The sequence below is a fragment of the Varroa destructor genome, unplaced genomic scaffold, assembly GCF_002443255.2.
Source record: "Varroa destructor unplaced genomic scaffold, Vdes_3.0 BEIS01000005.1, whole genome shotgun sequence".
Classification (NCBI taxonomy): domain Eukaryota; kingdom Metazoa; phylum Arthropoda; class Arachnida; order Mesostigmata; family Varroidae; genus Varroa; species Varroa destructor.
Window position 1 is genome coordinate 1,817,937 of NW_019211458.1, and position 26,627 is coordinate 1,844,563.

Below are 26,627 nucleotides of genomic sequence, written 5' to 3' on the forward strand. Positions count from 1 at the left end.
GGCCAAAACGACGTGTGAAACCCAAGCTAGTTGCGTTGCCTAACGGCCAACTCTGTTCATAGTCAAGCGTTGACAGTCCCCATCTCTCCGACCTAAGCACCTCGAGTGTACCCGTATTTCTGTTTCCGCAGAGACTGCAAGACTTTTCTTCAGCCCTCCCCTGCACCTGCCGTGCCCACGAGGGCATTCAAGGAAGAAGGCCGTTGGTTCTGCAGCCGCCACAACCCCCGCCGCCTCTGCTGCGGCCGTCAGTGCCACCGCTAGTGGCTGCTCAGACGTCAGCCCCGTTTGCCAGCCTGCGTCATCTGCTGTGTGTCGTTCTGCTGCTGTTCCTGCTTGTGCACTGCATTGCAGCAGCAGAAATCGTCCCACAGCTCGTCCGTCGCCGTTCCCATTCGCGTCGAGGTTTCCTGCTTCTGCTGTTTCTCGCGTCCGATGTCTATCTCTCACTTCCTCTGTTCGTCTCGTTCTGCTACTCTCTTCGTCGTTGTCGACACTACCACCGCGATGCCTTTCTGAGCTACGGTGCCACGGCTGCTGCTACCACCGCTTCCCTCTTGGTTCGCTCGACTCGGCTCGGTTCTTGGCCCCGTTCTCTTCTTCCGTTCTTTCTTTTGCTCCGTTCCCATCTACCGTTGCCCTCGCCCCTCTACACTTCCCCATGCCCCGAATTTTGTGGGCTCCCGTCGTCGCCACTGGTTCAGCTCCCCCGAGTCGTTTCTCTTGCAGCAGCGTTTGTCTCTTTCTGCGGCCCCTCGTTCCTGTCGAGTGGCCTCAGCCGCGGAGATAGCTAGTCGCCGCCGCTGCCACTGCTACTGCTTCCATCGCCTCGGCTGCCACTCTTCGCTGCGCTCGGTGCCAGTCCTCTTCTTCCTTACTGTGCTGCTCTTGCCTTTTCACTCTCTCCATCCGTTCTTCCCTCATCTTCGCAGCTGCTCGGTCTCTGTTCTGTTCGAGGCGCTCAGCTCATCCTAGTGCTTCAACCTCCCGTCCACAGCGTTGCTTTCCCCTGCGTCTCACCAGTACTGGTGGCAGCAGGAACAGCCTCAGCGGCAGCAGCAGAGCATTACCGCCATTGCCGTTACCCCCACTTCTCTTAGTGGCGCCAGCGGAGGCAGCACCCCTCGTCTTCTCCTTAGCTTCTTCTCGTACAGCTCGATCCTTCGACTCAGCTGCTACGCTCTGACCTGCGGCTACGGCTCGCTTCGTCTCGGTACAGCTTGCCTCGCTTGCAGTTGGATAGGCGAGCTATCCAGCAGTACTGCTCCTGCCAGAGTGTGCGAAGTGTGTGTCCACAGGTGGCTGATAAATCGCATCGATCCCCTTTACCCACCCACCCAGCAAGTCATCCAGCCTACCAGGCAGCCACTCCACTCTATGGTGCGCAAAGAACGATCTCTTTCGATGGCTCCACTCGCTTCCATCTAGACCACTCTGCTGCTGCCTCCTCAGCTCTCTACTACCGCCAGCGTTACCTCCGCTGCAGCTGCTACTGCTCCACTTGCACTTATACTCGCCCACTCTGTTCGTCCGTCCGTTCGCCCGCCAGCCGACGACTACTTGCCTGCCTCGCTGGCAGGCTCTGTCCGCTCCGCTCGCCGCCTAAGCACTGTATACCCCCCCCCCCCCCCAAGCGGTCGCTAGCAGCGATGGCAGACACACGCATGCCACTCGGTTGGTTGGTCGGGCGCTCAGTGGCGAGCTCTTTGCTGCGCTCTTTTTCTCTCTCTTAGCCTCAAAGAGCTAACAGCGACCCCGCACAGCAGCCGGCCAGCCGGCACACCTCCGCGAGCTCTTCGGGAGCAAAGCCTAGGCCTGGACGCACCCGGGGAGACAGCTAGAGGTAGACACTGGCAGGCTCAACGCACAGACGAGAAGTTGTGTCGAGTGCCGATCATCGGGGCGGGATGTGGGAAACTGGAGGTCGGCGGCGGCGTCGGCAGGGGAAGGGGGGCTTGAGGGGAGGCCACTAAGGGCAGAGCTGGCGTAGCGAACCGTGGTTTGTCGAGGGCATAGCCACCTTTTCGGGGGGAGGGGAAATGGAGGGGAAGGCTTTGTCAAGTGGTCTGTGGGCGGGTGACTTTTAGCTCAGCCTTCAGCAGGGCTCCTTTCTCCCTTTTGCGTCGTGCCTTCCTTTGCCTCTGCTACAAGCTCTAGATCCGCCATTCGGCTGTCAAGGGCGCCATGGGGAGTAGGCCGTAGAGGGCCTCCTGGGGCGCTCGTCGAATGACCAGGGGTGATGGCAGCAGTGGTGGAAGACTCTACTAGTGCGGCCGGCTGGTCGGTTGGCTCGGTATCTGGCCAGCCGATGCTGGCTGAGCCTGACCGGTCAGACCAAGTCACTCACCCGCTGTCGCTTGCCCCTCTGTGACTCTTTCGCTTTTTCTCTCTCTCCTCCTCGAGTCTCCTGACCGATGACCGGACAGGCAGTGGCCGATTGAGGCAGGCTGACTACTGGCGCACTGGCTGGTTGCCTGCCTGGCCCTGAGGGACTCCGTCGATGACCACACTTGACACGGCCTTCCTCAGCAGCCCTCCCACACGCTCACCCTTGTCCGCATTGAAACGGCACAGTCACACGCAGCCGACAACTGACACCGATCTCGGCAGCTGGCAAGGATGACCGGCTTGCTGTCTGCCTTTTGGCTGTATGTCCTTCTTCTCCTTTGGCAGCCGCATCCTCTTGGTCGACGATCAAGTCTGATCCATGGTACGAGGTAGCTCAACCAAGAGTGACGGAATGGGGGAGTCTGGTCATGGGGGAGCCTAGTCGTGGGGTAGCCGACCGATGGACGGACGGACAGAGAGTTTCCCCCAAGCAGACTTTTAGGCACTCTTCGTTTGACGGGAGACTGTTACCTTTACTCAGTAGTCACTTTGGCTCGGCTTCCGCCTCGTATTGGTTGTAACGTACCTATGGCTCCTAGTTGAAGATACGGCCGTAAGACCGTAGTTGGCTGTCCGTACCACCTTCAGTTGGGCCTCCTAGGCCTTTCTGGCGTCTTCAGCGTTTGCCGCTGCTGCATTCTGTTGGTTGTGGTCGAAGTGACAGCAACCACAGTAGAGCTAGTAATAGTAGCGGTAGCGGTGTGAGTGCTGTTAGCTAGCGTCGTTGGCTTGTGATAGCCGATGATATCTTACGACTGTACGATCAGTGGGGTCAACAAGCGGGGAGCGAATAGGAAAGGAGGGCGCTCGCTGCGAAGGGGCGTGATGAATTATAAACGATGTTGCAACGCGGCTACAAGGACGGGATGGGACGGAAAGGGGATACGGAGTGCATGCAGTGGTAAGGCGATAACCGACTGACGCTTCGTAGTTGCCGAAGAGGGGGCCATGGCAGACGTGTCGTCGTCGTCGTCGTCGTACCTTTCTTCGCGACCGGAAAGCGAAGGCCTTCCCCTGGTGATGTTGGCTCTGCTGCCGATATTGCTGCTACTGATTATTGTCGATGATTTGCCTTAGACTAGTCGCTATTTCATAGGCGGGCAGGCAGGCGATGGAGGAAGTTCAGAAACTAAAGACGTTAAGATCAGAAAAGGAGTCGAGCAAGTTATATTGCAGGAACTTTAAGTATGCGAGAGATATAAAAGGCTATATCTAGCAAATTATTATAATTTGTAAAATATGACAAAGTTAGGAACCTTTGACGTTCCATTTGAAATTTTAAAAAAAATTTAACACGAGCTCTATGCTTGTTATAATATTCTTTATTTATTTTGTTACTGTTTTCCCCTAATCTGGCTTTTGCAGGAAATGGTGAATTTCTGCCTGGACCGATGCGGTGAAGTGCACGTGAACCAACGTGGCCGTAGTCAGGCGACAGCCTTACATGAGGCAGCTTCGAAAGGTTTCGTGGCAGGGACGAGGGCACTCTTGGAGAGAGGCGCTGACCCCGAAGCAGAGACCCCTCAGGGGGTACGGCCCCTGCACGAGGCCGCTGCTAAAGGCCACATTGAGGTAAGTCTGTGTGCCTGCCTGCCTTCCGCACAGTCGCATAGTAATGCCTTTTACTCTACCCTATATAGCCTGCCGGGCATAGGCTACTGCCTACTAGCCGTCGAGGGTCTCTGATGTTGAGCGAGTTAGTATAGGTCTACGAGCAACCGAGTGGCAATACGCAGGCGCGAAGGATCTAAGCCGTAAGCCTGATGGGAGCGAACTGTGCAAGGCTGAATGGGGAACTGTCTAGCGAAAGTAGGGAACTGCTAGCCAGCTGGATGAAGGCCGGGATATAGAAGCCAGGCGAGTCGAGCGAGGTGAGCGCGCCTAGTGGCTTCGCTTAACGAGTGCCTTACCACTACTACTAGCACCAGCAAGGACCATCGTCGAGATGCGATGATTCTCCTTGCTTTTTCGCTCAACTCAGCGAGCGCAGCTTGCCGGTTGCGAGCTGCGGTGGGGAGAGAAAAGGCCACGGAGGGACGGGTAGAGCGGGACGTGGGCTTGCGGGGGGAGGGGGGAGTCATGGCGGAGACTAGCGAGACGAACGAAAAGGGATCTGGCCCGAGGCACTCCATTCTGCAGCCTTGGTGGCATTGCCCAAGCTGAGCAAAAAAGCCCCAAAGCTCGGTGAACATGGGAGCGGCGTAGAATGAGCGGATGCGTACAGTGGGTGTATGTGTGTGTATATGCACGTGATGGTTGGATTGGTCTGGGAAGAGTGGCGATGCCAGACATGGCTGGCTTGCTGGCAGGCAGACAAACAAGCCAGTCAGTATAACATAGCTTTAGCCTGAGCAAACTGACCAAGTGCAACTCCTTGTCACTGAAAGAAGAAGGAAGGCGGCGGTGCATAAAAGGTTCTGAAACTCGTGAGCAGGAGAACAGCAAGCCATGCACGGCTCTGAATACAGACGGATTACCTGTGTGGACGCAAACACAGGACGGTCGTCGGCCCGCTTATTCTTGAACGTTCCCGAGTCATGTCAAGGCATGTTGCATAGATTTCGTTGTTGATCATGGGAAGATGCGATCAAGGAATATAATGCAGAAGTGGGCTTTCTTTAGAATCACAACCCAGTTTTTTCAAAATCTTATGTCACAAACCAGTCACAATTTCAGCTTAGTTACGACTCCAAAAGATGTATAATGTTCAGAGCTAGACCTTTTGATAAAGATTTTTGCTAGTAGCTCGGGCAGAAATTGGTTTACTTAATATTGATAACTACAGCGGCCGACTACATCTAGAAAATAAAAATGAAGTTATGCGGTTGAATCAAAAGCCAATCCATTACGTCTCATAAATCGTATGGCATGTTCTTGTTAATGTTTTGATATTGAGAAATACGGGGAAGAGATTAACACCTAAATTCATAGACTTTAAATAGGACCAACACCGTTTACAGGTTATAAGGCTGCTCCTGTCGTTTGGAGCTCAAGTGGACGCTAAGACGTTGTCAGGCGATACAGCGGCAAGCATCGCTAACATGTTCGATTTTCAAACTCTACGAACATTTTTAGAAGATTTTGCTGAGGACAACAAATTTATCGATGATGAGGCTGCTGAAAAAGGAGAAGTGCGCGATCGAAAACCGTGGACATTTAGGGGCACTTCGTCATGTCTTGGTACGTTACCAGCTGTTTTCTTTTGGTCAGTCTGAATATAGAATGACTTGATGGTATGACGCTCGTAAGATGAGTATTCCAGGCAACAAAAGTATTTACAGCCGTTTTCGCTATGAACGCACGTGTGTGCCAAGGTAGACTTTCACAAACCCATTATTAGTTTATTATTATTCATTTGTATACCTACGATATCTAAATCATCTACATCAGTAGCAACTGCAACAGTAGCTTTCGATGATCATACGTTTTTGCTAATGCCTGGCGGGTACGAATGCTAAGTACGTTGAATTTTTGCTTTGAATCGTTTTGTGTTATGCGCCATAACACAGACCACAAGCTGGAATCGGGTTTTGACGTGTTGGCGGGTGCTCCCGAATGCTGCTTGCTTCCCGAAATCGCCATACGGACATTCCGTGTTCTACGATCTATTGGCGAAGACGGCGCGATGCAGTAAGTGCTTTTTGCTACTTCCTCATCTTAATAACACAACATCTTACAAGACAGGTCTCGCAATCCCATGCATATTTGCGTACAAGAGGGAACTCTGCTTAGCGACTACATTTGGGCATACCTACACATACACATCCCCTGTCATCTACCCACACTTACTACCCCCAGAAGACATCCAGCAAAAAGAAATCGTGCGCAAAGATGGGGGAATGGTGATACGGGTGGCGATGGTGTTTAGCATTTCTCTGCCCGTGGCAGCGTAGGCGGCTACCACGACGAACACTTCGAACTACACTAGCGAACGAAATTCTTGGTGACGATGATGAGCCGCTGATCCGTGCACCTACAAGTGAAGGCAGAAACGAAAAAAAGTGGCAACGGTCCCCATAAAAAGCTAAAGAAGGTTATTTTGGCGCCTTTCTGTTGAGCATTTTCGCTTTGCAGGATTCCCTTAACTTTGAGCCCCATTTCTTAAAGTTGTTCCCTCGCAGTTAACAGCTTTAGGCTGCTTTCGAAATGCCCTAAACGGCCAAGACGTGGTAAGCAATTTTGGCCAGGGGCGGGCTTCTCCATAAAACAGGTGCCTCATTTCTCTTAATATTTCGAAATCGGGTTCATGACACTTTCGTCGTCATGCTGACAAGTTTTCCATGTAAGTAGAAACCCATTTTTTACTATTCTCTACCGCAACCTTTCTTCATGGACAGAAAGTTCGAGCCGTGGCATGGTGGGTTTAAGCTATGGTTGGGTTTTTGATCGCAGCCCAGCAATTCAGGGGTGCTAGTGAAAGATTTAAGGCAGCACGCGCTATGGCAATCTCTCAACGAATTCAACCTTTCCTCCTAGGAAACTCCCCTTTCTCCATCCTTCCAACTCTCTGCTCCCCCTTACTCTGGCATACACAACCATTACAGAGCCTTGCTGCAGCTACTCCCAGTGTTGTTTCTCTAGTTCCATTTCTTTATACTGTCCCCACTGTCTATGTCTTGCCCCACTGTACGCAGCGGCTCTTTGTATTGTCTTCCCGTTTGTTCGATGCCCGAATTCCGTTTGCGGGATCCGGAACACACCGCAGCATCTCCGAATAAGCTATCAAGGAACGACAGAGAACGGCGTTTGGGCGTCTCAGTGGTTGTGTCTCTTGAAAGTGTTGCGGACCGCTGTTCAAACTGCATGTGGTTTTTCTTTGCGTGAATAGTTTACAGTCTGCCAGTTCTACCGTGTCGGAGTGTCTTCACTAGTGCACCTGCTGGCGTCCCAGCAATCCAATTGTTCAACAAGATCTTTGTAACAACACAGTTAATATGAGGTGCAGTTACCGATTACGGTCAAGTTATGAAAACGTATAATACAACGGAGGTTCATTCAAGTTCTCAACCATAAAAATGGATGGTTGTGGGCTTTTCGATAATGACTGGTGTGCTCTTTTGAATAGGCAACTGACGTCTAACCCATATTTTGGTTATCGTGTACGTGACCCAACTCACGAAAGTGGGCTTATCAGTGATCTCATATAGCCCTTAATGCTTGCTTATATACGAAAGCGAGAACTCAAGTAACTTTTTTTTTTAAATTTCCCTATTACAGGTCTCTAACGTGCGCGCACCTCGATGAGCTGATAGCTTCCACTGGGCTTACGGACGTAGGTGTCTTTCTACGCACAATCGGTGATGAAATCTCACAGCAAATCGTGTTTTCCGTCGACCGTACTATGGAAACGGACGCTTTCTCACGGTACTATGAACAGTTATCGACAGTGCGGGCCATTCGCTGGGACGAGGAGTCAAAGCGCCTTCTCAGCCAGGCTCTATCCCGTGGGCAGGATCAACAACAGCCAGCCAGCAGTACTGACAACACTTCAACATAATGTGATACAGAGAAGTAATAATAATACATAGAAAAACAACTCTCACGTTTGACTTTTTCGCCGATCCAAGATAAGAGACTAAAATAACTGGTTAACAATAATATAATTACGATGATTATTCAATGTGTATATGATATATGTCAACCGTACGGAGGGTCTAGGCCTGGGAGGCTTAAATGAGCATATGCCACCGATGAACCACACCTGGGTACAACAGGTAAATGAGGGTAAAAAAGAGACGTGAAATATCTGCTTAGTTAGAAGGTGGTGTTACAGGACAAGTATAGGACGAGCAATACCATGACATCGGCAAAAGTTAAGTTCTGTTAAGTTCTTGCCGTTCTTGCTTGTAAATAACTTTCTGATGCGAGGGTATGAACCGTGAGTGAGTCGAAATCGAGGTTGCTAGAGCAGAGTCTAGAAGATCCTCTAACCATCTGAGGCTACTATGAACTGGAGTGTGAAAAACCGAGGAATACATTAGTACAGATGTAAGTGAGCGCAAATACAAAAAAATCAAATCGAAATATTATCCCGTTTCTGACGTTTTAGATGTGAGGCTTAGGTTTCCTTTATTTTTTGCCTGTATATTATGTGCAACTACTTTGAATAGAAACATGAAGGTACGCGTTTGACAGGATGCGTTTATTCCTCCAGTGGACAAGTGAGAGACTTACAAGCTTTTCTTCATGTGGAGAAGGAGTCAAACACGCATCAACACATACATACACACATTGCTCGAAGAAAAACAAACTGATTTAAAAAGGACAGCCAGAAGTGCTAACGGTGAGGACTGGCTGAGCGGGTGGGCATTTTATTGGCTGGCTGGCTGGCTGGCTGGGGGGGCGCGGAAGCTCGACAATGCGGCGGCCATTACCGTAGCCGCTGATTATGCTGGGTTCTGTCGAGGATGCGTGGCCGAAGCCGATGAGCACGAGCGGCAGTGGCTGAAGGAAGTAATGCGACGGTTGCCTCCTAATTATAAATAGTTGTAGTAGCAAGTGTGAATCCAATGACGATGAGAAATGGCTAGTCGAACCGACCACCGGAGGATGTCAATAACGGAGATACTGCCGCTAACAAGGTCAACGAAGGCGGATGGAGGCTACAGGTAAATGAAGGGTGACACGGGAGACGCGACTCCAAACTATGGCGTACTAAGACTGAGTTGATAGAGGCTATTAACAAAAATACCTCTTCTGAAAACACATTTTAATGTACCTACCAATACCACTACTACAGCTTGCATTACCATTTTTAATAATTATACGACTGTTGCTATTGCATTACTAGCGGCAGTACTCAATGACCGCCTTCCGATGCACGGCCGAAAACGGCAAGATTCGAACATCTACATACAACAGCGTAGGGTGAGAGCATAGCGTTTCTCATCCATACACACGACAAAGAGACGGTGAGAAGAAAGAAATCAAAACACACATATATATATATATATATATATATATATATTACTATTGCAATTACTACATATAAGTATTGCTCTATTTCTGCTCTACTATGTATCTTCTTGCCCTCAGTCGCAGTATTCCCGGAGTGTGTCCCGCCTTCCTCCGGATGGTTTACAATAGTGATATAACGCATTGACGGTGATTAATTCTATTGTGATTTAAGCTGTACATTCGTGTATTATACTGTGTATAAAAAAACAACTAAATAAGAAACAAAGGGAAGAGAGAGAGAGAGAGAGAGATAGATAGATAGATAGATAGATAGAGAGAGAGAGAGAGGGAGAGAGAGAGAGAGAAATAAAAAAGAGCGCATAACAAAAGAGAACGAAAACTCTAGATGAAAAGAAGACGCTGATGATGATACAAAACTAAAGACACTAAAGGCTTAAATAATAAATGTACACGAACGATGTATACCATGAAGATACCAACGATTATTAATTGTCTCCTTCTTTCACTCATGATGCTCAATAGCTATTTCTAGGTTTTACATATTTAGATTAAGACATGTTGCTGTTAGGTTGATAAGTTCATATTAAACCAAACATAGTAGTCTAGGGATCTAAAAACAAGCTCTGTTTAGTAAAATGTGTGTTATCTAAACGAATTAGCGTGTTATTATCCAATTCAATTGCAGCTAAAAAAGATGCTACGTTCGCCCTGTATGACGCTAGCAACAGAAGATGTCTTATTTATTTGCTCTCTCATGCATACCCCTTATTAGAAGAAATACCTTTTGCCAAAGTTGTCCAATAGATATTTATCATTACTACATTTATTATGGTTACTGTACTATAATAATTAATAATAATTATAATAACATTCAAGCAAAAGTGGATCACAGATCGGTGGCCATAGGTTATTCGCACAATTCGAACAATATAACGATTTCTAGCCCTTTTTTTTTCTAATAAAAACCCTGTTTGACACTTATCGTACCCACTTCCTGTACAATTAATTTTAAGATTTTGTAAACGTAATACATTTACTAGAGAATTAAAATTAGGTGAAGTTATTATTGCTGCTCGCCTACATAAAGCTTACACTTTAAAACCTAATTAAGGATTTCCATTAAGCTTTTTGATTCTTATGTGAATAGCTAATATTTACAGTTTATATATATAAATGCCTAGTTTTCATTATTGTATTGTTTTATTTCTTGCATTGCTTTCAAATCAAATTTTTTTTCTGAATTTTTCTCATGATTTGGAAGTTATACATGCTTACGACAGTTGAAAAAACACACTGCATGACTAGGATTTCATTGTTGGGTATGTATTGAAAAAACTGAATGTTGATATATGCATAGAAACTCAGGAAGTACCATTCAAATGCTTCGATACTCCGCACTTAATGGGCAGCTTCGCGAGGTGTTCCAGATGAGTGAAACCACTAAGCGAACATCAAATGATAATGACTACGTTGAGAGTTCCAGTGCTCTATAATGTACCCGCTTTTTCCGAAGGTTGTATCGAAGCGCAGAGAATTGGAGTTCGAAGATGTAACTTTTGCACTAGAGGCATAGCATTATATAGTTTTTATAACTTAAGCTCAGGCCACCAAGATATTTTTTGTGGCTCTTCTTTTTGAGCCATTTTACTGCGAATAGCCCAGCGTAGTGCTTTTCGTGGTTTCGCACCTGGCTCCGGAAATTTATCCCAGAATTGTCGATACTGTTGATATCGCACTTGCGGTGAACAACGAGGCTTCGTAGGCGCCCACACATTTCGAGGTCGACTGGAAATTGAACATATTGGTTTTGCACAGGTAACTTATATAATACATTATAGGTAAATGAAGTATAGAACTTCTTTTACACACATTCATTCGCTACAACTGGCATCGAAAGGGAACCAATTCTTCCTAAAATAGAACAACAGTCATAGGGAAATATAGTATGCCATTCTCAGTATTTGAGTGAAGATGAGCTATTGTCCAGTTTCTTTGTGTTGGATTAACAGCTTGGAAAAATTAACAGCTTTCTTTTCCCGGAATTCACGGTTTTCGTTATTGCATGTTTTTAAGCAATTTCTCAAGCATCCTCAAATATTTTTACCAGGCCAGTTTTATACATCTGGATTTTTTGCGCATAAATTAACAACGTCTTAAAAAGGATATGAATTATCAATTACGTCATTCAGGTAAGAACCAACACTAGTTGTTGGATCTTTTTGCACATGTTGAACTTTTGGCTATTTTGAGCCCCTACATTTTGGGTTTTTCAAGCTGCTATTAGCCCATAATTTAATTTCACTGGAGTTATTTCTGTATAGAGTATTTAAACGATGTTTGTGCACGCTTGTTAAAGTAGAAGCGAAACTGTTTATCTTAAGATGCTCCTCAAAGATCCGCTTACGGCATCTTCTTAGATAAGAGCACAATGTTTTGCCCTTGGTTAGTATAGAACAATGCGATTTACAAAAGACTTACGTTGATAGACTATCGATAAGATCGAGCTGAGAGCTGCAAATGCGTCGCACAAATTGCTCAATCGTCTCATGTCCTGCCGCTGCAGTCCGATTCTCTGTCAAAGTTAACCATTTTTTCTTGTGACCTGTTCTAGGCCTCAAGTTTCCGTTTGTTGCTGCAGTTAGCCTCTGAGTGGTAAAATCGCTATTTGTAAAAGGTTGTGGCAGCTCCGGATTTGACTCTATCAGCTCATCAACGATTAGAGGAGACCGACAATATCCAGATAAAATTTGAATGTTCTTATCACTCAGGTCTTCGCGAGATAACAAATTCTCTAAGGGAAAGTCGGAATCTGAAAAATATGTTAAGCAACACGGTCCTGTTAATTTATGTGTAACAAAGATCACTGCTACATTTCACAAACGAAGCGACAGTGTGAACTACATATACGAATGTATGGCTGGAAGCCTCTTTCTGATAAAACTATGACACTTCAGAATCAATCCCACACTCGTTTACAATAACCTAATAAAACATCATAGAGGATATGAGCGTACGTTATACCTAAGCAGGAAGGCACGCACCGGAATTTTCCGTCGAAGACTCAAAATCAGAACGTATCGTGGGTATTTCCTCCACAGGTGTAGCAGAAGACGCTAGCTTGTCGGAAATCGGAATTTTCAAGTAAGATGAAATACTTAGATCAAGGTTTGAGGAGTTTTTTTCATAATTTAGGTACGGTGCAACATCGTCTTCGGTACTATTACAGCTGAAATCAACAAAAAGTAATTCAATAGATTCGACGTCCTACATGACTCAAAAAAATTATCTTTGCGTACTTATATAACAAAAATTAAAAGGTCCCTACACTGTAATCGAAGCTGGTCACCGCCGTTACAGACACTGTATTTCTTAATTTCATGGCGGTAGTTCGAACTGCAAGTCACTTAACGCTGGAATGATTCGGTTCATAGTCCAGACTTATGTTCTACCGTAGCAATCACATCAAGACCTGATTGTGAATAGAAATCGTTGTTTTAAATTTTAATGTTACCTTGAGTTTTTCGAGTCACATTTCGATGGTTGATAACAGGACGCTTGTTTGAGCTTATCTTTAAACGAACAAAACGATTTATCGTCCTGGATGATGTGTTTTTTTTGAAGCTCCTTGAGGATCTCCTTGTCTGAGACTCCTAGAAGAGCATCTTCAAGATCCGAAATGGCCTTTTGTAGTCGGTCCTCAAATCCACGCAATGCATTTTCGTCTTCCTCTACCATTTCTTTTTAAATATATATACAATTAGAAGCATACACTTAATTAGAATATGACTGGCGCAGTCGTTGTACTAGCCAATACTAGAGATTCTGTCGAATGTGACTGATATGCGATACCCTTATATGCCTTCCATCGAAGTTGGTTTCCGGGGTTCCATTATGCGTTGAACAAATGCGCTTTATAAATTCTAGAAATGTCTGTCGGTACTCTTTTCTAATTTCGTGAGCCTAATAATGTTTTTAACAACAGCTGTAGAAATAATTCAGATATCATGATTTTTATGTTTCTCAATTTTTGTCATTTACTCAATAGCCAATAGATCATACCCGATATTAGAGTTTTAGAATCTGATTTTTGGATGTTCGTATTCAGTTTTTTAACGCGTACTTCACTTATAAAATTGAAAAGTCAACTACGTTTCAGCACTATTGTCATCCCCACAACGTAAAATGTACGTAAAAACATTGTTGAAGTACAAATACGCAATTTACCACTGCGTGCTGCAGTTACAATAATATCTTGAGCTCGATAGTGAAGATTGCTAATAATTTAGCGTTGCTGTTATTACTTAGCGACTTATGATTGCGTTTGGTGGTTATTTATTGTTTATATAGTGAGACCTCAAACTGAAAACGATGCTTCTTTGCCTATAGCACAGGAACTTTCCAGATTCGAACTCACTCCAGCTTGTTGGGCTGTAGTGTGCACAAGTCAAAACCCACTCTTATCGTACATACTCTCTGGTAGTTATCAGCCACCGCTTCCTGTAAATGTCCACTGCACTAGGTCAATTGCTTTATTATGCTGTACCACTTGTCATTATTCACAGTGACAGACACCCTTGCCATGGTCAGCTGTGGAACGAAAACTAAAACTGCCCTGTTTAAGATGATTGTGATTTTTGCTGCTCACTCCGATCTCAAACCTAACGCGGTCTGCGAATCCCTTGAGAAAGACAAGAAGCTTCCATTATTTAAAGACAGTCTGGGATATACATTTCGAAGCAGGCCTCCACGTAGTTTCACAATATTTAGAGCTTTTAATCTAAACAATTTAATTTTTGGTTAGAAGAAATTTGCAGTAAATGGCAGCCCTTAAGTTCAGTTATTTTTCGTATATATTCTCTCTATTTTTGGACCCTACAATATGAGCTGAAAAATGTATTATTACCTGCCGCTATTGGTGGAGAAGGTTCTTTATATACTAAAAAGGCTATTTGTTTTTATAGGAAATTTTGCATGAAGTTAATAATATAATAATAAAAAAATTCTGATTTTCAAAACATGAGTCGCCATCACCAGATACAGCATTGTGGAACACTACTGCACAATTCCATATCTTTTTGCTATATTTTTTGATAATGTTTTCAGAGGAAATTTCTTTCTTCTTCCTAGAAATTTTTCTGAAAAAATGATAAAAGCTTGATATCAATGTTTCACTTAACATGAATCAAAGTTTGAAAAACAGGGCGACTGAACTATATCAATACAACTTTTTCTGAACGATTAAATAATTTCATATAACTGGACAACATTATATTACTAATTGTACGAGGTAATTAAGAAAATATTTATACAATACTTAACTATTCGGGAGGTCGAATGCAACAGGTAAACAACACGTAATGCCGGCAGATGCTACTTCCATGACTTGCACACTAGATTGCGTTTGGTCGTCCCAAGGTAGCGGAATCTGTAAAATTTTTACGCTTGTCAAATGCAGCATGGATGTTCAAAAGAGCGGTTTCAGACTAATATTTACGGCTCCAACTCGGATCCTTCGAATCGCAGCATAAACGCTATCTTAGCAACAACCAACACACACATACACAGAGTACAACTTTTTACAAAAGCAACTAAAACTAAGCCGTTTTATGTTTTAACGTTCTTGACTATTATTACGATGTTTTTTCTCCTTCCTTTCCTGTACAACATCATGGACCTGTTCTTGCTAAATGGTATTTAGACTAACATTTACTATTGTTAATAAGTGCTGTTCTCATTATAATTCGCGTAATTTTTCTGCTATCTTCTATTTACAAGAACTAAGATGTTTGCTCTAAGAGCAGGCAATCCTTTTTAAAGATAAAGCCACGTATCATAATTATCTGTGTAGATAATGGAAGCAGTCAAATAACCCTACTGAAGATCGCTGCAAATGCGTATTGGAAGACAAATGAAAGCTATGCTAGTGAATACTCGGTCATTATATTAATATAATAAATAGTTTTTTATTTCCATGTAAAATTTCTTACAACGCTTTTCTAATTACCTAATGTCTTTAAAAGAAATTTTTTTGTATATATTATAGTAAATAATAGGTAACATACAATGGCAATAAAATACGTGTGTTCTGCTTTCATCGCCTACAGGGAGCATATTTTTATTTTATCTCTTCTAAATTTTATAGGTCCGCGTTTGATGCTGAGGTTGATCACACCCTCCGACAGACATGAACGTGTATTATTCTAACTTATCTGTAGTTGGAGTGAATATAATCCATGTCACTTGGTCCAATACAGTATTTGTAACCTCCTAATCGGCGGTTTTGCGGTCGCTAAGGGCGGCGATATGGTATATAAATATTTATTTATATATAAAAGAAAATTGCGCTGGTATAACTACGCCATCGCATACTACGTGAGCTGAAATTTCTTTGTCGAACAGAGATACGTTTATTTTTGTGTTGCATTGCTTTTACGCTGACATGATTATTTGGTCATTACTGTCCGACATGTCATCGCAAAACCATGCACACCAAAGTAATATACGTGCTCGTCCATCAGGTCTTTAGGTAGGCAGCTACCGATTTATACATTACAGATACCCTTCATAACATCTATCGCTGTTCCTCAATCATTTGCACGAGGCTTTGTCGCGCCCTCCGATTAACATGACTCATGGAGTTAACGAGGCCAAGCAGCTGTTTTTTTGAGTAGAAGGGTCCGTTTGTCACAAGCCATTCTTCTAGAGGACGGTCAATTAGGTAGTACGCTCTCACGAGAGCCTCTACCTGCGTCTGGTCAGGAACTGGTTTTAGCTTGACTCGCATACGTTCCACCTGCATTAAACATCAGTAATTCAAAATGCAGATTGGTTGCTTGCAGAGTTATTGCTGAGAACTTACGAGTAAACCATTATCTGCCAGCGACTTACATTGATACCGTACTACCGTTTTGGATAACTAAAGCTATCGAAGAAACGACGCCGTATGCTTCACTCGCAAATTCAGTGAGAAAATCTGAGACACTATTAGGAAAAAGCAAAGGCGTTTAGAAAAGATATATAGTATACAAAATTCGCACATGGAGTCTTAGAAGGAAACGCAAGGTTCTAATCGTTGTTTTAATATCGCAAAATGCGATACTTAAACATTTTTTAGTCTTCTGTTTTCATGCATCGAATAAACAAGAGGCTTAGTACAGGAAGATTCTTAAGTGAGAGACACGAACTGTACATTCTGGATATTTATTTTGGTTCCTTGCATGTGAACTTGAAAATGTGGCGCTAGCATAGGAATCAGGAAAGTGAATTTGGTAGGCCCAAAAAAAATAGAGCTCAAAAGCAGTCATAGTCTTACATGAAGGACTACGCACTCTTACGCTAATAGATGTTTATCATTTAAAAAAACACTATTTTCGCATATTTTGTTAACGGGTAAATAAGCCCTTTCTCAGCGAAGAATTTTATACCAATATGGATCTAACTCACCTTCGATAAGAACTGTTGCCAGTCAAGTTGCATAAGCGCCCTTCCAGCGTTGGAACATTTTTTTGCACTTGCAAATCCTTCGATAAACGCCTGGTGAATGGAATAATGTAGTAACCGTCAATGTTTGGCAGAAGCGAACACATCCTACTCTTTGGCAAGAAGCACAATTCGTTTTAGCATACTATACATTTATCATAGTCTTGCTTTATAGTACGAAAATATTCCAAGATCTTTGCCTCAAGAAACTGATCCATGACCTCTGAAATATCCTCAGGCTACCTAATGCATTAATAATTAATAGTATATCCATTATAGACGGTACGCGTTCTATTTCCAAACAGATCTCTACTCGTTTCTAGGTTTTTTTCTGATGACATTACATTCGGAAACATTTTTGTTTCAAAACAAGCTTACACCCCAAGTTGCAAGTTATACAATGGAGGATGCTAGAGTTTGCAAAGTATGCGTTTCTTGGATAGTTGCTATATTATTGCTACACGTTAATCTTAGTTCTATAATAGCGGTGAGTAGATAGCTTGAAGAATAACATTGAAATGAGTAAATAAGTTTCGAATCTACGGTACCAAATGATAGCAAGAGCCAAATTTACCTGTGAACAGAGTCTCAGCGTGACAATCCAAAAATGCTTGAGAACTTCTTTAGGGAGGTTACTATCCCAAAGAGTCTGCTCTAAGTTCGTGAGTTGTTGTAGCAGTAGGTCGACATAGGGGCTGTGTTGGGTTTGAATGTCCCTTAGATCCCAGTTGACACTGGACATTAGGTCAAGGATTTGAGGTAAATTTATAAATTTTGCTGGTACTGCTAGATAAACAGAGTGGTAGAGTTCGCGAGCGCAATCGGCATCTACAGTAAACTGGTCGAGTTTTTCTCGACTGTTTCCTGAAACATGTTGAGAACCACATATATCACCGTTTTCTCGTCTCTCCCGACCTTCGACTTGAGGAAGGAGTAGTTGCAGCTGTACGGAGAGAAACGTTAAGCTCTCGCAAGCTGCCACCCGTTTGCGAAGACTGAAGGTGTCCATGGCCCCGTCCTGCAATGGAGTTAAATCTGGCAGCTGTACTCGAAGCTCTTCAGAGCATGAACTTAATGATTCCTTTATTCGTTGAAGCACTCGTCGGCATGAAGGACTAACACTCCATGGGAAATTTTCAGCGCTCTCGCTTGCGAAGTAAGCTGACACTGTGTGAAGGTAGTATTCGAAGAGTTGAACTACAGAAGACAGGCCAAGCGCTGTCACTTTCTGACCTCCACCAAGAGCCGCCATCATATTTAGGTAGCGACCAAGAAGACGAAAAATAGTCAGCGACGTGTTCGTGATGGCATGCTTCGGAAATCGATGTTGCAATGATTTCTTCTCATCATCGTCTTCATCGTCTCCTCCTTCATCTTCAAATATCGAATTGTCTAAGTCGCTGGCAGAAGTAAAAAAAACGAACGTGTATGTAAAAGATACTTTATCTTTATCATATTCTCTAGTAGACTAGTTTTACGACGCCTTTGCCTGTTTTCTTAGTAAGCATCTTAATGGGCACAAACGAAATGACCTGGAATGCTACATCTACCGAAACAATTACACATAACAAAGCCTATTTATCGCTGGTCAATGAATATCATAGAAAAGTTCGTGATTGTATCTAATAAAGTATAACAGAGAGAAAACAATCCCTGCCTTGAGACGAATACTGGCTACCGTATTATTTACATGTTGGTTATAGTTCGAATTTAAAAATTTCCAGTGGAATAGGCAACTTAGACTTCTCTATGTTTTGAGGTTCACGTCCCGTATTGCCATTAGTCATTCCATAGACGGCTGGCTCCCAGCACGAAGCGAACCTCGAACCTAGACAACGCGCCCCTAAGATTAGCAGGGAAATACGTTACCCACCAAGCTATCACGGGGACAGGCAACCCAGACTTGTAGCATAGTAATCACTCCATACAAAGAATGAGTTCTCAGTAATAAAATAACACCTGCTGCACATTACGCGTATGGAGCATCATACGTACGTTTGTATTTGCATTCAACATTTATTCTGGAAAACAACGAACCTTGATTGTACAGCCACCTCGACGGCAAACGGGTCGGGTGCGTCGGGCGTAAATGATATCTCGTTTTCTGAGAGTGTCTTCAAAGGCGAGGATGAAGATGGCAGCATTTTTTCGCTCCTAGCGGCTTCTTGAGCAGCATGCAAGAAGCAAAATTCATGAAGATTATCCAGGGAAAATCCATCTCGCACTGGCATTAGCTCCCACGATTCGTGCTCCAGGTAAGTTTTTAAGGTTGCCAGACTTTGACCGTGATATGAGTGTAAATAACGCAGACACTGTTCCTCAGCGCTCGTCTCCAGGTCGCTACTGCATCCTGACTGTTCACAAAATAACTCACCCACTTCTACCATTACCTAAATAGATAAATAGGAAAAAAGAATGTACATTAATACCCTTCCTCTAGCCTAACAATATTTAATTGTACGTAATGTATTACTAGAAATTATTTATTGATAAATAACTACATTACAGCAGGAACTTCTTTCATAAAATGGTTCATCTCTATAGCATCATAAGCAATAAGACCGTTACAAGATCTAAAAATAAAAAACGCTTTAGCTCTTACGATAGATCGATAAATGTATATCGCGGGACACAATCAATCGCGGTACAATTTTTCGTGTAAAAGTATGTCGTCACCTTTGTAGTATTTATCACAGCGATGAATTTATCAAATTCTGTCGTAGCATGCCAACTGAAGGAGCTAAGGAGCAATTTGAATTTCTGCTGCATGTCCGACCAAAGCCTATGTAAACCATTCCGAAGCTTCTGACGGGCCAGACATTTCTCGCCCACTTTTTCCTAAAAGAAAAATTTATTGCAATGTTATATACGTTTTTCTATCATAAAGTTAAAATAGGTAAATTTGTCCGCCGCTGCACTAGTTGTTCGCTTAAAGCTAAATGATTCAGGTATAGCTCTCGTATTGTATTATATATGAGCATATGAGTTCTTACCTTTGAGGGACTACTGTGCGTAGAGGATGCCGGAGAACCCAGCATGTTGTTTGGTTCGGCGGGCTGCGATTTCAATGTACCCACGGGTGGATGATGCTCCGAGGAGCTTACAGGAACGTCGCTAGCATCACCTCCATTAGCCGCTTCCGGCTCACTCCTGTATGAATGAATGTAGCCAAACACTGCTTAAAGATATAGATATGTTTTCCTAAAGAATGGTTAAAAGTAATATAAGCATGAAAAAAGATCGTTGAATTTCTATAAAGTGATATGTAATTCTATCGAAATATAATGGTTGCTTCGCCGTGTTTATCTGTGCATATTAAATCATTGCAATCATTTTGTTAAGGTGTTAAAAACTGTATTTTTGTATTTGCTTCAACCGATATTTTGGTTGAAGTCTTCTTTGTTGGATGCAAATATTTGTCTAACTCGCTCTCAGTGGATTTGGAGAGCACGATCTCATAACCATGCAGAGTGTGGCACATACCTGTGGCTATGGGCGCTATCACTGTCATCTTCTTCATCCTTCACGCCTCGTTCGTGCCATTCAAGAACTTGTCGATAGCTCACCATTAGCCTAAAGAACGCTTGGGCCAGTTCTCGTAAGCATTCCGGATATCTTAGGAAAGTATCGAACTTATTTTCAGTTAAAACCTAAACTTCATGTCCACCGAGGCAGCTTAGCAAGTTGGATTCACAGCAAATTGCTATACGATAAACTGCCATTTCAATTAGTCTGTTGCGATTTTATCGGTAGCCTTCAATGCCAATTTGATATCTGCGCGTATGACAATTGTTTTTAGTCAAAAATAATATAAATGGTTACAAGAAAGTCCGGCTAACTTTGAATAACTTTTGAGCTACGCGTTGCTGGTAAACAAAATTTGAATGGTAAATACTCTAACGCTCTAGAAATTCGTGAGCGAGGACCGAGGCAATTCACTAGGGAAATAGTTCAAAAGGAAAAACGTCTTTTAGTCTCGAAAATTAAGGTTCCGAAATTAAGATTTTGTTCTCCGTGCGACTTCATGTCGCAGTAGAAACATATTGGTGACTAACGAAGACATTAGGCAAGGAGGCCTTGAACGAAAGCACAGTATGTGAACGATGTAAACATTTCAAGGACAAGGATTAGGGTTTTGAAGATAAGCAAGAAGGAAGCCAGATCTCGGGGCCCAAAAAAGAGGAACGCATTACCGTAATCAACGAGGCTTTTTACGAAAGCAGAGTTGGGGTCTAAAGGTTCTGTCGGCTAAAACTGGCCTTTCCTATGTAAAGAATCGTACTCCAAATACTTAAAAAGCTGAAACTAAGTAAAAAAAATGGGCCTCCCGTGAATGGATTTCAATGTGGGTTGAAAATGGGCATGGTGTATTTCATCTGTAATTTTAATTAACAGAATGCCTAGAGCGGTCACCATAAACGAGGAAGAATGGTTCATCCTCCACTCTCAGCCGAAAAGGGACCTGGCGAGAGAATGGCATCACCCAGGAGAAAAATCGAATTCGGTGACAGTGTCGACTAGGTTCAAACCTAAGGTTATGGTTGTACTTGGAAAGGACATCTGAGGTTTACTACTATGAAATACCCGTTGAAAATGAATGCAGCCCGTCATCGCCATTTTTCTAAAAGGCTCATGGACCGTTGGCATCGCAATACTCGATACTACTAGATGACAACGCTAGAACTTATTCCCATGCTTCAATAGCTTCCTGGATTGAACAAAGGAATATCTAATGTTGGCCACAGCCCTTTTATTCTAGTGATCTAAGTCAGTGTGATTGCAAGGCTTTCCATGTTCAAAAGAGGATAACTCTTGGTCAAGCATATCCCACTATCGATTTACTTCGAGAACTCGTAAATAGGGAAATTACATATGGGAATATGTATTTTCCCTATATATATATATATATATATATATATATATATATATAGGGCTCTTCAGAAGCTCCCAGAGCGCTGGGACAAGCGTGTAAAAAATAAGGAAAGCACCTTCAACAAATATGGGAAAATTATCATTCTTGCCGAGCCAGTTCAAAAGTTATTCAATTCCAAAGTCCTAATCTTATTAACCTTAACTTCACACGAATTGTATCAATCACATATGAAGACTACATATTCGAATGCGCTAGCTGGTTTAGTATCAGACATTATTGCAGCTACTGCTTAAAAAGATGTTCAACATCAATAACAACAGTCCGAACAAACGATTAGTTATGTTATTAGACAGAGCGCTTTAAAAATTACCTGACTGATCTGCTATTAAACTACATTCTTATGGCGGAAATGGCCATTTTATTTCTATTACTTCCGTATTTTGGTGAATATGGCCACAAGTGTGCTTAGATCTAATAGCCTAAATAATTAAAACCCAGATAGAAGGCGTTTTTCTGCATATCGATACTGACCTATCTTCGTTAACTGCTTGGCAAAGATCAGCGTACTGTTTTTTGCCAGGCTCCCCATGTTGCCCATGCTTTGCGACGGTAACCAGTGAAAGATTGTGGATAGTTAAGGTAAAGTGCATAAGGAGCTGATCAAGGATGTTGGGACCGCGGCCAAGAAGCGTCAACGCCGAAGTGAGCTTCGCATACGCCTGCGTCCAATAAAGTGAAAATTTTAGTACAAATACATATATATATAACTTCTGCGTCATATTGATAAAGTTAGTTTTATTAAATGCGTGTTAAGTAACGATAAGTAAGTTTGTAAGCTAGACACTGACCTCTTCATTGTAGTCCAAGCAGAGCTTTGAAAGAGCTACATCCAGTTGCTGCTCGGTCTTTTCAAGGGTACGGTCAAATTTTAGGGAGAGTTGTTTCATACAATCGAACTGCTGGTAGTCCTGTGAGCAAGAAAGGTGCGCATATTTAATGCCGCTTTATTGGTCTTGGCCCTCCCTTTATGTTATTAAAATACTGTCAGTTGTTTGGTCGGTTTGAAGGATCGCTTTAGAACGAATGAAGGGCAAAAAGTAAGCTTCTTTGAGGTTCTTAATGAATATAGATAACCACACTGCAATGTAACGTGTAACCACCTGCAATGCTTGACGACACTCCAGCAAAAGCTGTATAGCGGTGGGATATTCGCGCATTTCAAGGAGCTCATAGAGACGGATATCTGTTTGATGCAAAGTCTTGATCACTGACAGCTTTGACAGTGTATCCATTAAGAGGTTTCTTCGTCTGGCACATTGAAGAACTCTGAAGTGCGAATCCGATACACATTACCGTTATTGCTTAAGTTAATCGTTTTATGAGTCGAAAAATCAAGATCTAGGACTATCACGCAATAGAGTATAAAAGTACTACAGTCAAGAAGAGACCCCGGGTTCAGGATTATGCTTCTTTATTTTTCAAATTGAACTCACTAAGTATGGTCATTTATTTACTTTATTGGTTTGCTCGCCATTTTTCCTTCCAGACGTATCTACTGGTCTGAGAATTTTCAAGTATTATTAATTGAAAATAATTAACTCCTATGCGCTTATTATATTTTCGAATAATTCATAAACGCATCTAAGAGGTCCAGCGAAAACCTGTGTCCCTGTATAATGTTTGAAAGGTGACATAGACCGTCGTCGATCTTGGTAAGAAAAGAGATACGAGCTGAATACTTGAATTCTTTAAACATCTTCTATTAAACTAAACGCAGTTAGATTAAAAGGAAATAATTGAAATGCTCTTGAAAAGGATGTCGTAGGTTAACCAACCTGAGGTTTTCATCAGTAAAATCTGTCTGGGTGCGCCTGAGTGCTCTGCGCGCTTCCACGCACTGGGCTAGGCAGTCTGTTAGTCGAGACTGTAATGCCACAACATGGACGATCTCTGCAGAGTACTCCGACTGCTTTCCGACTATCAGTTGATACACCTACACAGCCCAATAAGAAAAAAGAGAAATTTTTTTTCCTTATAGTGTCGTGTTTGAGAAGTTCAATTAGGACTTGTTTATTGGAGAACGGAGCAGTAGGTAAACAAAATTAGCTTGACACTTAGACTTACCGTTTAGTTTACACCCAAGACAGCCTCTATTTCAACTATATACCTACTTCTGTACACATTAACGTTTTCTACACCAAATAGAAATATATAACACCGAATAAAACAACTTATAATAATGTTATTAGGTAACTGGTGCGCTCGATAAATGTGTTCCTTGACAGTGTTTCAAAAGGCATGCTCTTCTCGTAGTTATTTACAAGTTCCCCCAATAAGGAAGTAGTCCTTGAATGACCCATAGGTCGTGCAATAGAAAATTGTATTGCACGATTTGCGAGTAATTCATCTTGAATCAGTGCATAATTATTTATGATTTACCAGTTAGAACCTAGTAATCAATGTTTAATCAGTAATTGCGAATGGTGGCAACTAAGTTGTTAGAAAGAATAACCAGGATTTAGCACCCTACAACTTCTCACCTTGTTGGTAACGACAGCGAGCTGCTTCTCCAGTACTTGCCGATTAATGTTGACTAACTCAGGAGGTACACCATCGGCTAGTTTCTCCAGTTCAAACAGCGATGAGTCAAACTTCTCATCATAGTATCGAGGATCGATTGAGTCTAAGAGAGCTTCCTCTACGGCAGGGTCCTGAATTGTAAATGTAGGTCAATGTATATAAAAACCGTTACCTCTTTTAGACGTTTCATAAATGTTATACACAAATTGCTCTTTTGTGGCGCATCACGCTTAAATTTCAATTATCAGGATATTAGTCGAAATACAAAAAAATTGAATGATTACTTAATACCTTAAGCGCATGCTGGATCGGCACTCGCTGGGGCACGATAGTGTCCTCAAGAAAGGTTCCGCTCTCTAAATGATTCTTTGTTTCCGAATTTGGACTTCTCAGTTGTTGAACCTATTAGATAAGACATTTAAACACATCTCGCTCGACAATATTTAATTATATACATATATTCGAAATTAAACTGCTATCTTAGTTCATATGGATTATAACGTCGAAGTATACATATTAAGAGGCACACCGCTTTCCTTGCGGTAAAGTTTACGGTTTGCCTCTAGTTGTAACCTTTTCCTGAAGATCTTGAACGAAAGCAGATTTCTGTAGCGGTTTTACGGCATCCTTCAGTCTGCGGCTAAGGTCCATTTCAGGCTTCGACGACACCACCTGCCGGCATCACATTGTATGTATTGGCTCTGTCGTATTATTTTAGTTAATTTGCATGTAAAAACTTCAACGCGTACTATCTACGAACGTTTGCTTTCATCTCAATCTCACGGGCTCTTGTCGACATTCAAATGTGAGCCTTTACGTATCTGTACTTGCATTTGACGACCAAATTTAGCATTGAACATAGCAGCTAATTTCATTTATGTATTGATACTTAATGTTTTGTTTACACTTTTACTTATCAAGCATACATGAGTGATTGTTTTCTGGACGCCAAGAAATATGGACAAGAGCTCTACACGTTGCTTCAACGGCGAACAGCCAAGTCGGAAGTAACTAGATTGAATTCGTCCACAAAACAAACGCATGTGGAAATCCAAGAAGCAGTTGAACACATTTCCGGGTTATATAGATGAAAAATTATTGAAAATAATTGCCTACTTCAAGTTTACAAAGGAAATACAAAAAAAAAAAGAAAGTTTACAAAAAAAAAACACAACGTTGTATATTGATAACATATAGGCAACCCGCTTTTTGTACTGAAGTAACGAAAAATTAGTCAATGCTAGGTTACCTACGTAAGTGTGTACAATTGCGTGTCGTAGCTATACAATTAAATATAATTATACATCAGACACCAATAAAAATGCTTTAAGCTAGATTATATTTTACACATCCTTACGGGTACAATTGTTGAGTGGTGCTTAGTTTAGATAATGATAGTAATAGTTGGTTGACAATAAATGCTTTTTGACTTGTTTAAAGAGGCACAAAAAGCTATCGCTTTATTGTGTCTCTTTAAACAAGTCGTATCTTATTATCACATTCTTAGTTGGATCACGCTATTGCTCTAATAATTAGCACTAGTTTTATTTTGTATGTCTAATCTACCTAAATCGTTTTCTAAATAAGTTTTCTATTTGATCGATATTTTGGTCTTTGTTTAACTGTGTGCAACTTGGTCATTTTTTCGAAATGAATCTTTTTTTGCTAGTATAGATATTGAAGAGTGCACAATGTACGAGTTCTCACTACCGTTATTTTGTATAAATAAAGATCCTAGTTGGCACTGATAGCAAGCCGCAGTGGGTATTACTTTGTTACGCCATTGACACTGACCCTTAATAATTCAAGCTTATTGCCGTTTTTTTTATTGTATATTTTGAATCAGTGAGACACATGAAAGAGAGAACCAGAGATCTAAAAATTTTCAAAAACAGTAAGTGCTTGGAAGCTTTACTAGAATACGTCAAATCTGTATAGAACATGAGATTTGTATCCTTTAGTAACTGGTAAGTTTATGTAATGCTATCAAATATTCTTCATGCTTTTCTTACGAATAAAAATAGGTTTCTTTTAGAAGATTGTCTAATCTCTTAAATGCATTGTGTTAGAATTCAGTGAAATATTTCTCAAGGTATAAAACAAAAACTCAATATATTGAATATTATATATCTATAGGTATATATACGTATAATCTAGCCTACCCACAAGTGTCAAAACCAGCTGGCTAGAAACTCTTGAAACTCGGTGATCTGGTGCATGTCATCACTGCTAATTGACCGGTTGGCTACCAGCGATCGTTTCACATTCTCTGTAACCCAAACATCACTTTACTGTGTAGGACCCGATTGGGGTTAGCACGCACGTTGAAATCGAATTTAGCTGCGAACTCAAGTTGTCTGAAAAACAACCTCGTCGGATCACCCATCAA

At 42.3% G+C, this 26,627-nt stretch overlaps 3 protein-coding genes across 12 annotated transcripts in view; 1 reads left to right on the plus strand and 2 right to left on the minus strand.

Annotated features, from left to right (window-relative positions):
* The window catches only part of LOC111251831 (uncharacterized), a 40,537-nt gene extending 30,746 nt beyond the window's left edge, over nucleotides 1–9,791 (plus strand). For 3 of the 6 annotated variants that reach the window (XM_022808866.2, XM_022808865.2, XM_022808867.2), the window contains 4 exons: nucleotides 3,754–3,960; nucleotides 5,349–5,568; nucleotides 5,898–6,018; nucleotides 7,606–9,791. In XM_022808866.2, the coding sequence (XP_022664601.1) occupies nucleotides 3,754–3,960; nucleotides 5,349–5,568; nucleotides 5,898–6,018; nucleotides 7,606–7,885 (828 nt within the window). In that variant the 3' untranslated portion in view covers nucleotides 7,886–9,791. The remainder of the gene's footprint in view (nucleotides 1–3,753; nucleotides 3,961–5,348; nucleotides 5,569–5,897; nucleotides 6,019–7,605) is intronic. The other 3 variants (XR_015328419.1, XR_015328417.1, XR_015328418.1) reach the window with 3 other exon arrangements.
* An 817-nt stretch (nucleotides 9,792–10,608) lies between these two features.
* Nucleotides 10,609–13,948, minus strand: LOC147755169 (uncharacterized). Of its 3 annotated transcripts, none has more exons than XM_086990201.1 (5): nucleotides 13,660–13,948; nucleotides 12,818–13,043; nucleotides 12,348–12,532; nucleotides 11,785–12,115; nucleotides 10,609–11,091 (listed from the first exon to the last, which is right to left on the minus strand). In XM_086990201.1, the coding sequence occupies exons 2-5, from the start codon at nucleotides 13,039–13,041 to the stop codon at nucleotides 10,893–10,895; spliced, it is 939 nt and encodes a 312-aa protein (XP_086846327.1). In that variant the 5' UTR covers nucleotides 13,042–13,043; nucleotides 13,660–13,948; the 3' UTR covers nucleotides 10,609–10,892. The 3 variants fall into 3 exon arrangements, with proteins under 3 accessions (XP_086846327.1, XP_086846326.1, XP_086846325.1); XM_086990200.1 differs by having other exon boundaries at nucleotides 13,721–13,947; XM_086990199.1 differs by having other exon boundaries at nucleotides 13,777–13,945.
* Nucleotides 13,949–15,244: 1,296 nt separating this feature from the next.
* Vps50 (vacuolar protein sorting 50) lies at nucleotides 15,245–26,622 on the minus strand. 3 transcript variants are annotated; one of them, XM_022808863.2, is made up of 15 exons: nucleotides 26,405–26,622; nucleotides 24,812–24,910; nucleotides 24,527–24,640; nucleotides 24,199–24,369; nucleotides 23,494–23,651; nucleotides 22,819–22,984; nucleotides 22,507–22,626; nucleotides 22,190–22,377; nucleotides 20,269–20,400; nucleotides 19,779–19,935; nucleotides 19,462–19,623; nucleotides 18,823–19,175; nucleotides 17,360–18,185; nucleotides 16,750–16,839; nucleotides 15,245–16,099 (listed from the first exon to the last, which is right to left on the minus strand). In XM_022808863.2, the coding sequence occupies exons 2-15, from the start codon at nucleotides 24,887–24,889 to the stop codon at nucleotides 15,878–15,880; spliced, it is 2,937 nt and encodes a 978-aa protein (XP_022664598.1). In that variant the 5' UTR covers nucleotides 24,890–24,910; nucleotides 26,405–26,622; the 3' UTR covers nucleotides 15,245–15,877. The 3 variants fall into 3 exon arrangements, with proteins under 3 accessions (XP_022664598.1, XP_022664597.1, XP_022664599.1); XM_022808862.2 differs by having other exon boundaries at nucleotides 26,401–26,622; XM_022808864.2 differs by having other exon boundaries at nucleotides 24,530–24,640; nucleotides 26,405–26,620.
* Between the last annotated feature and the right edge of the window lie 5 nt (nucleotides 26,623–26,627).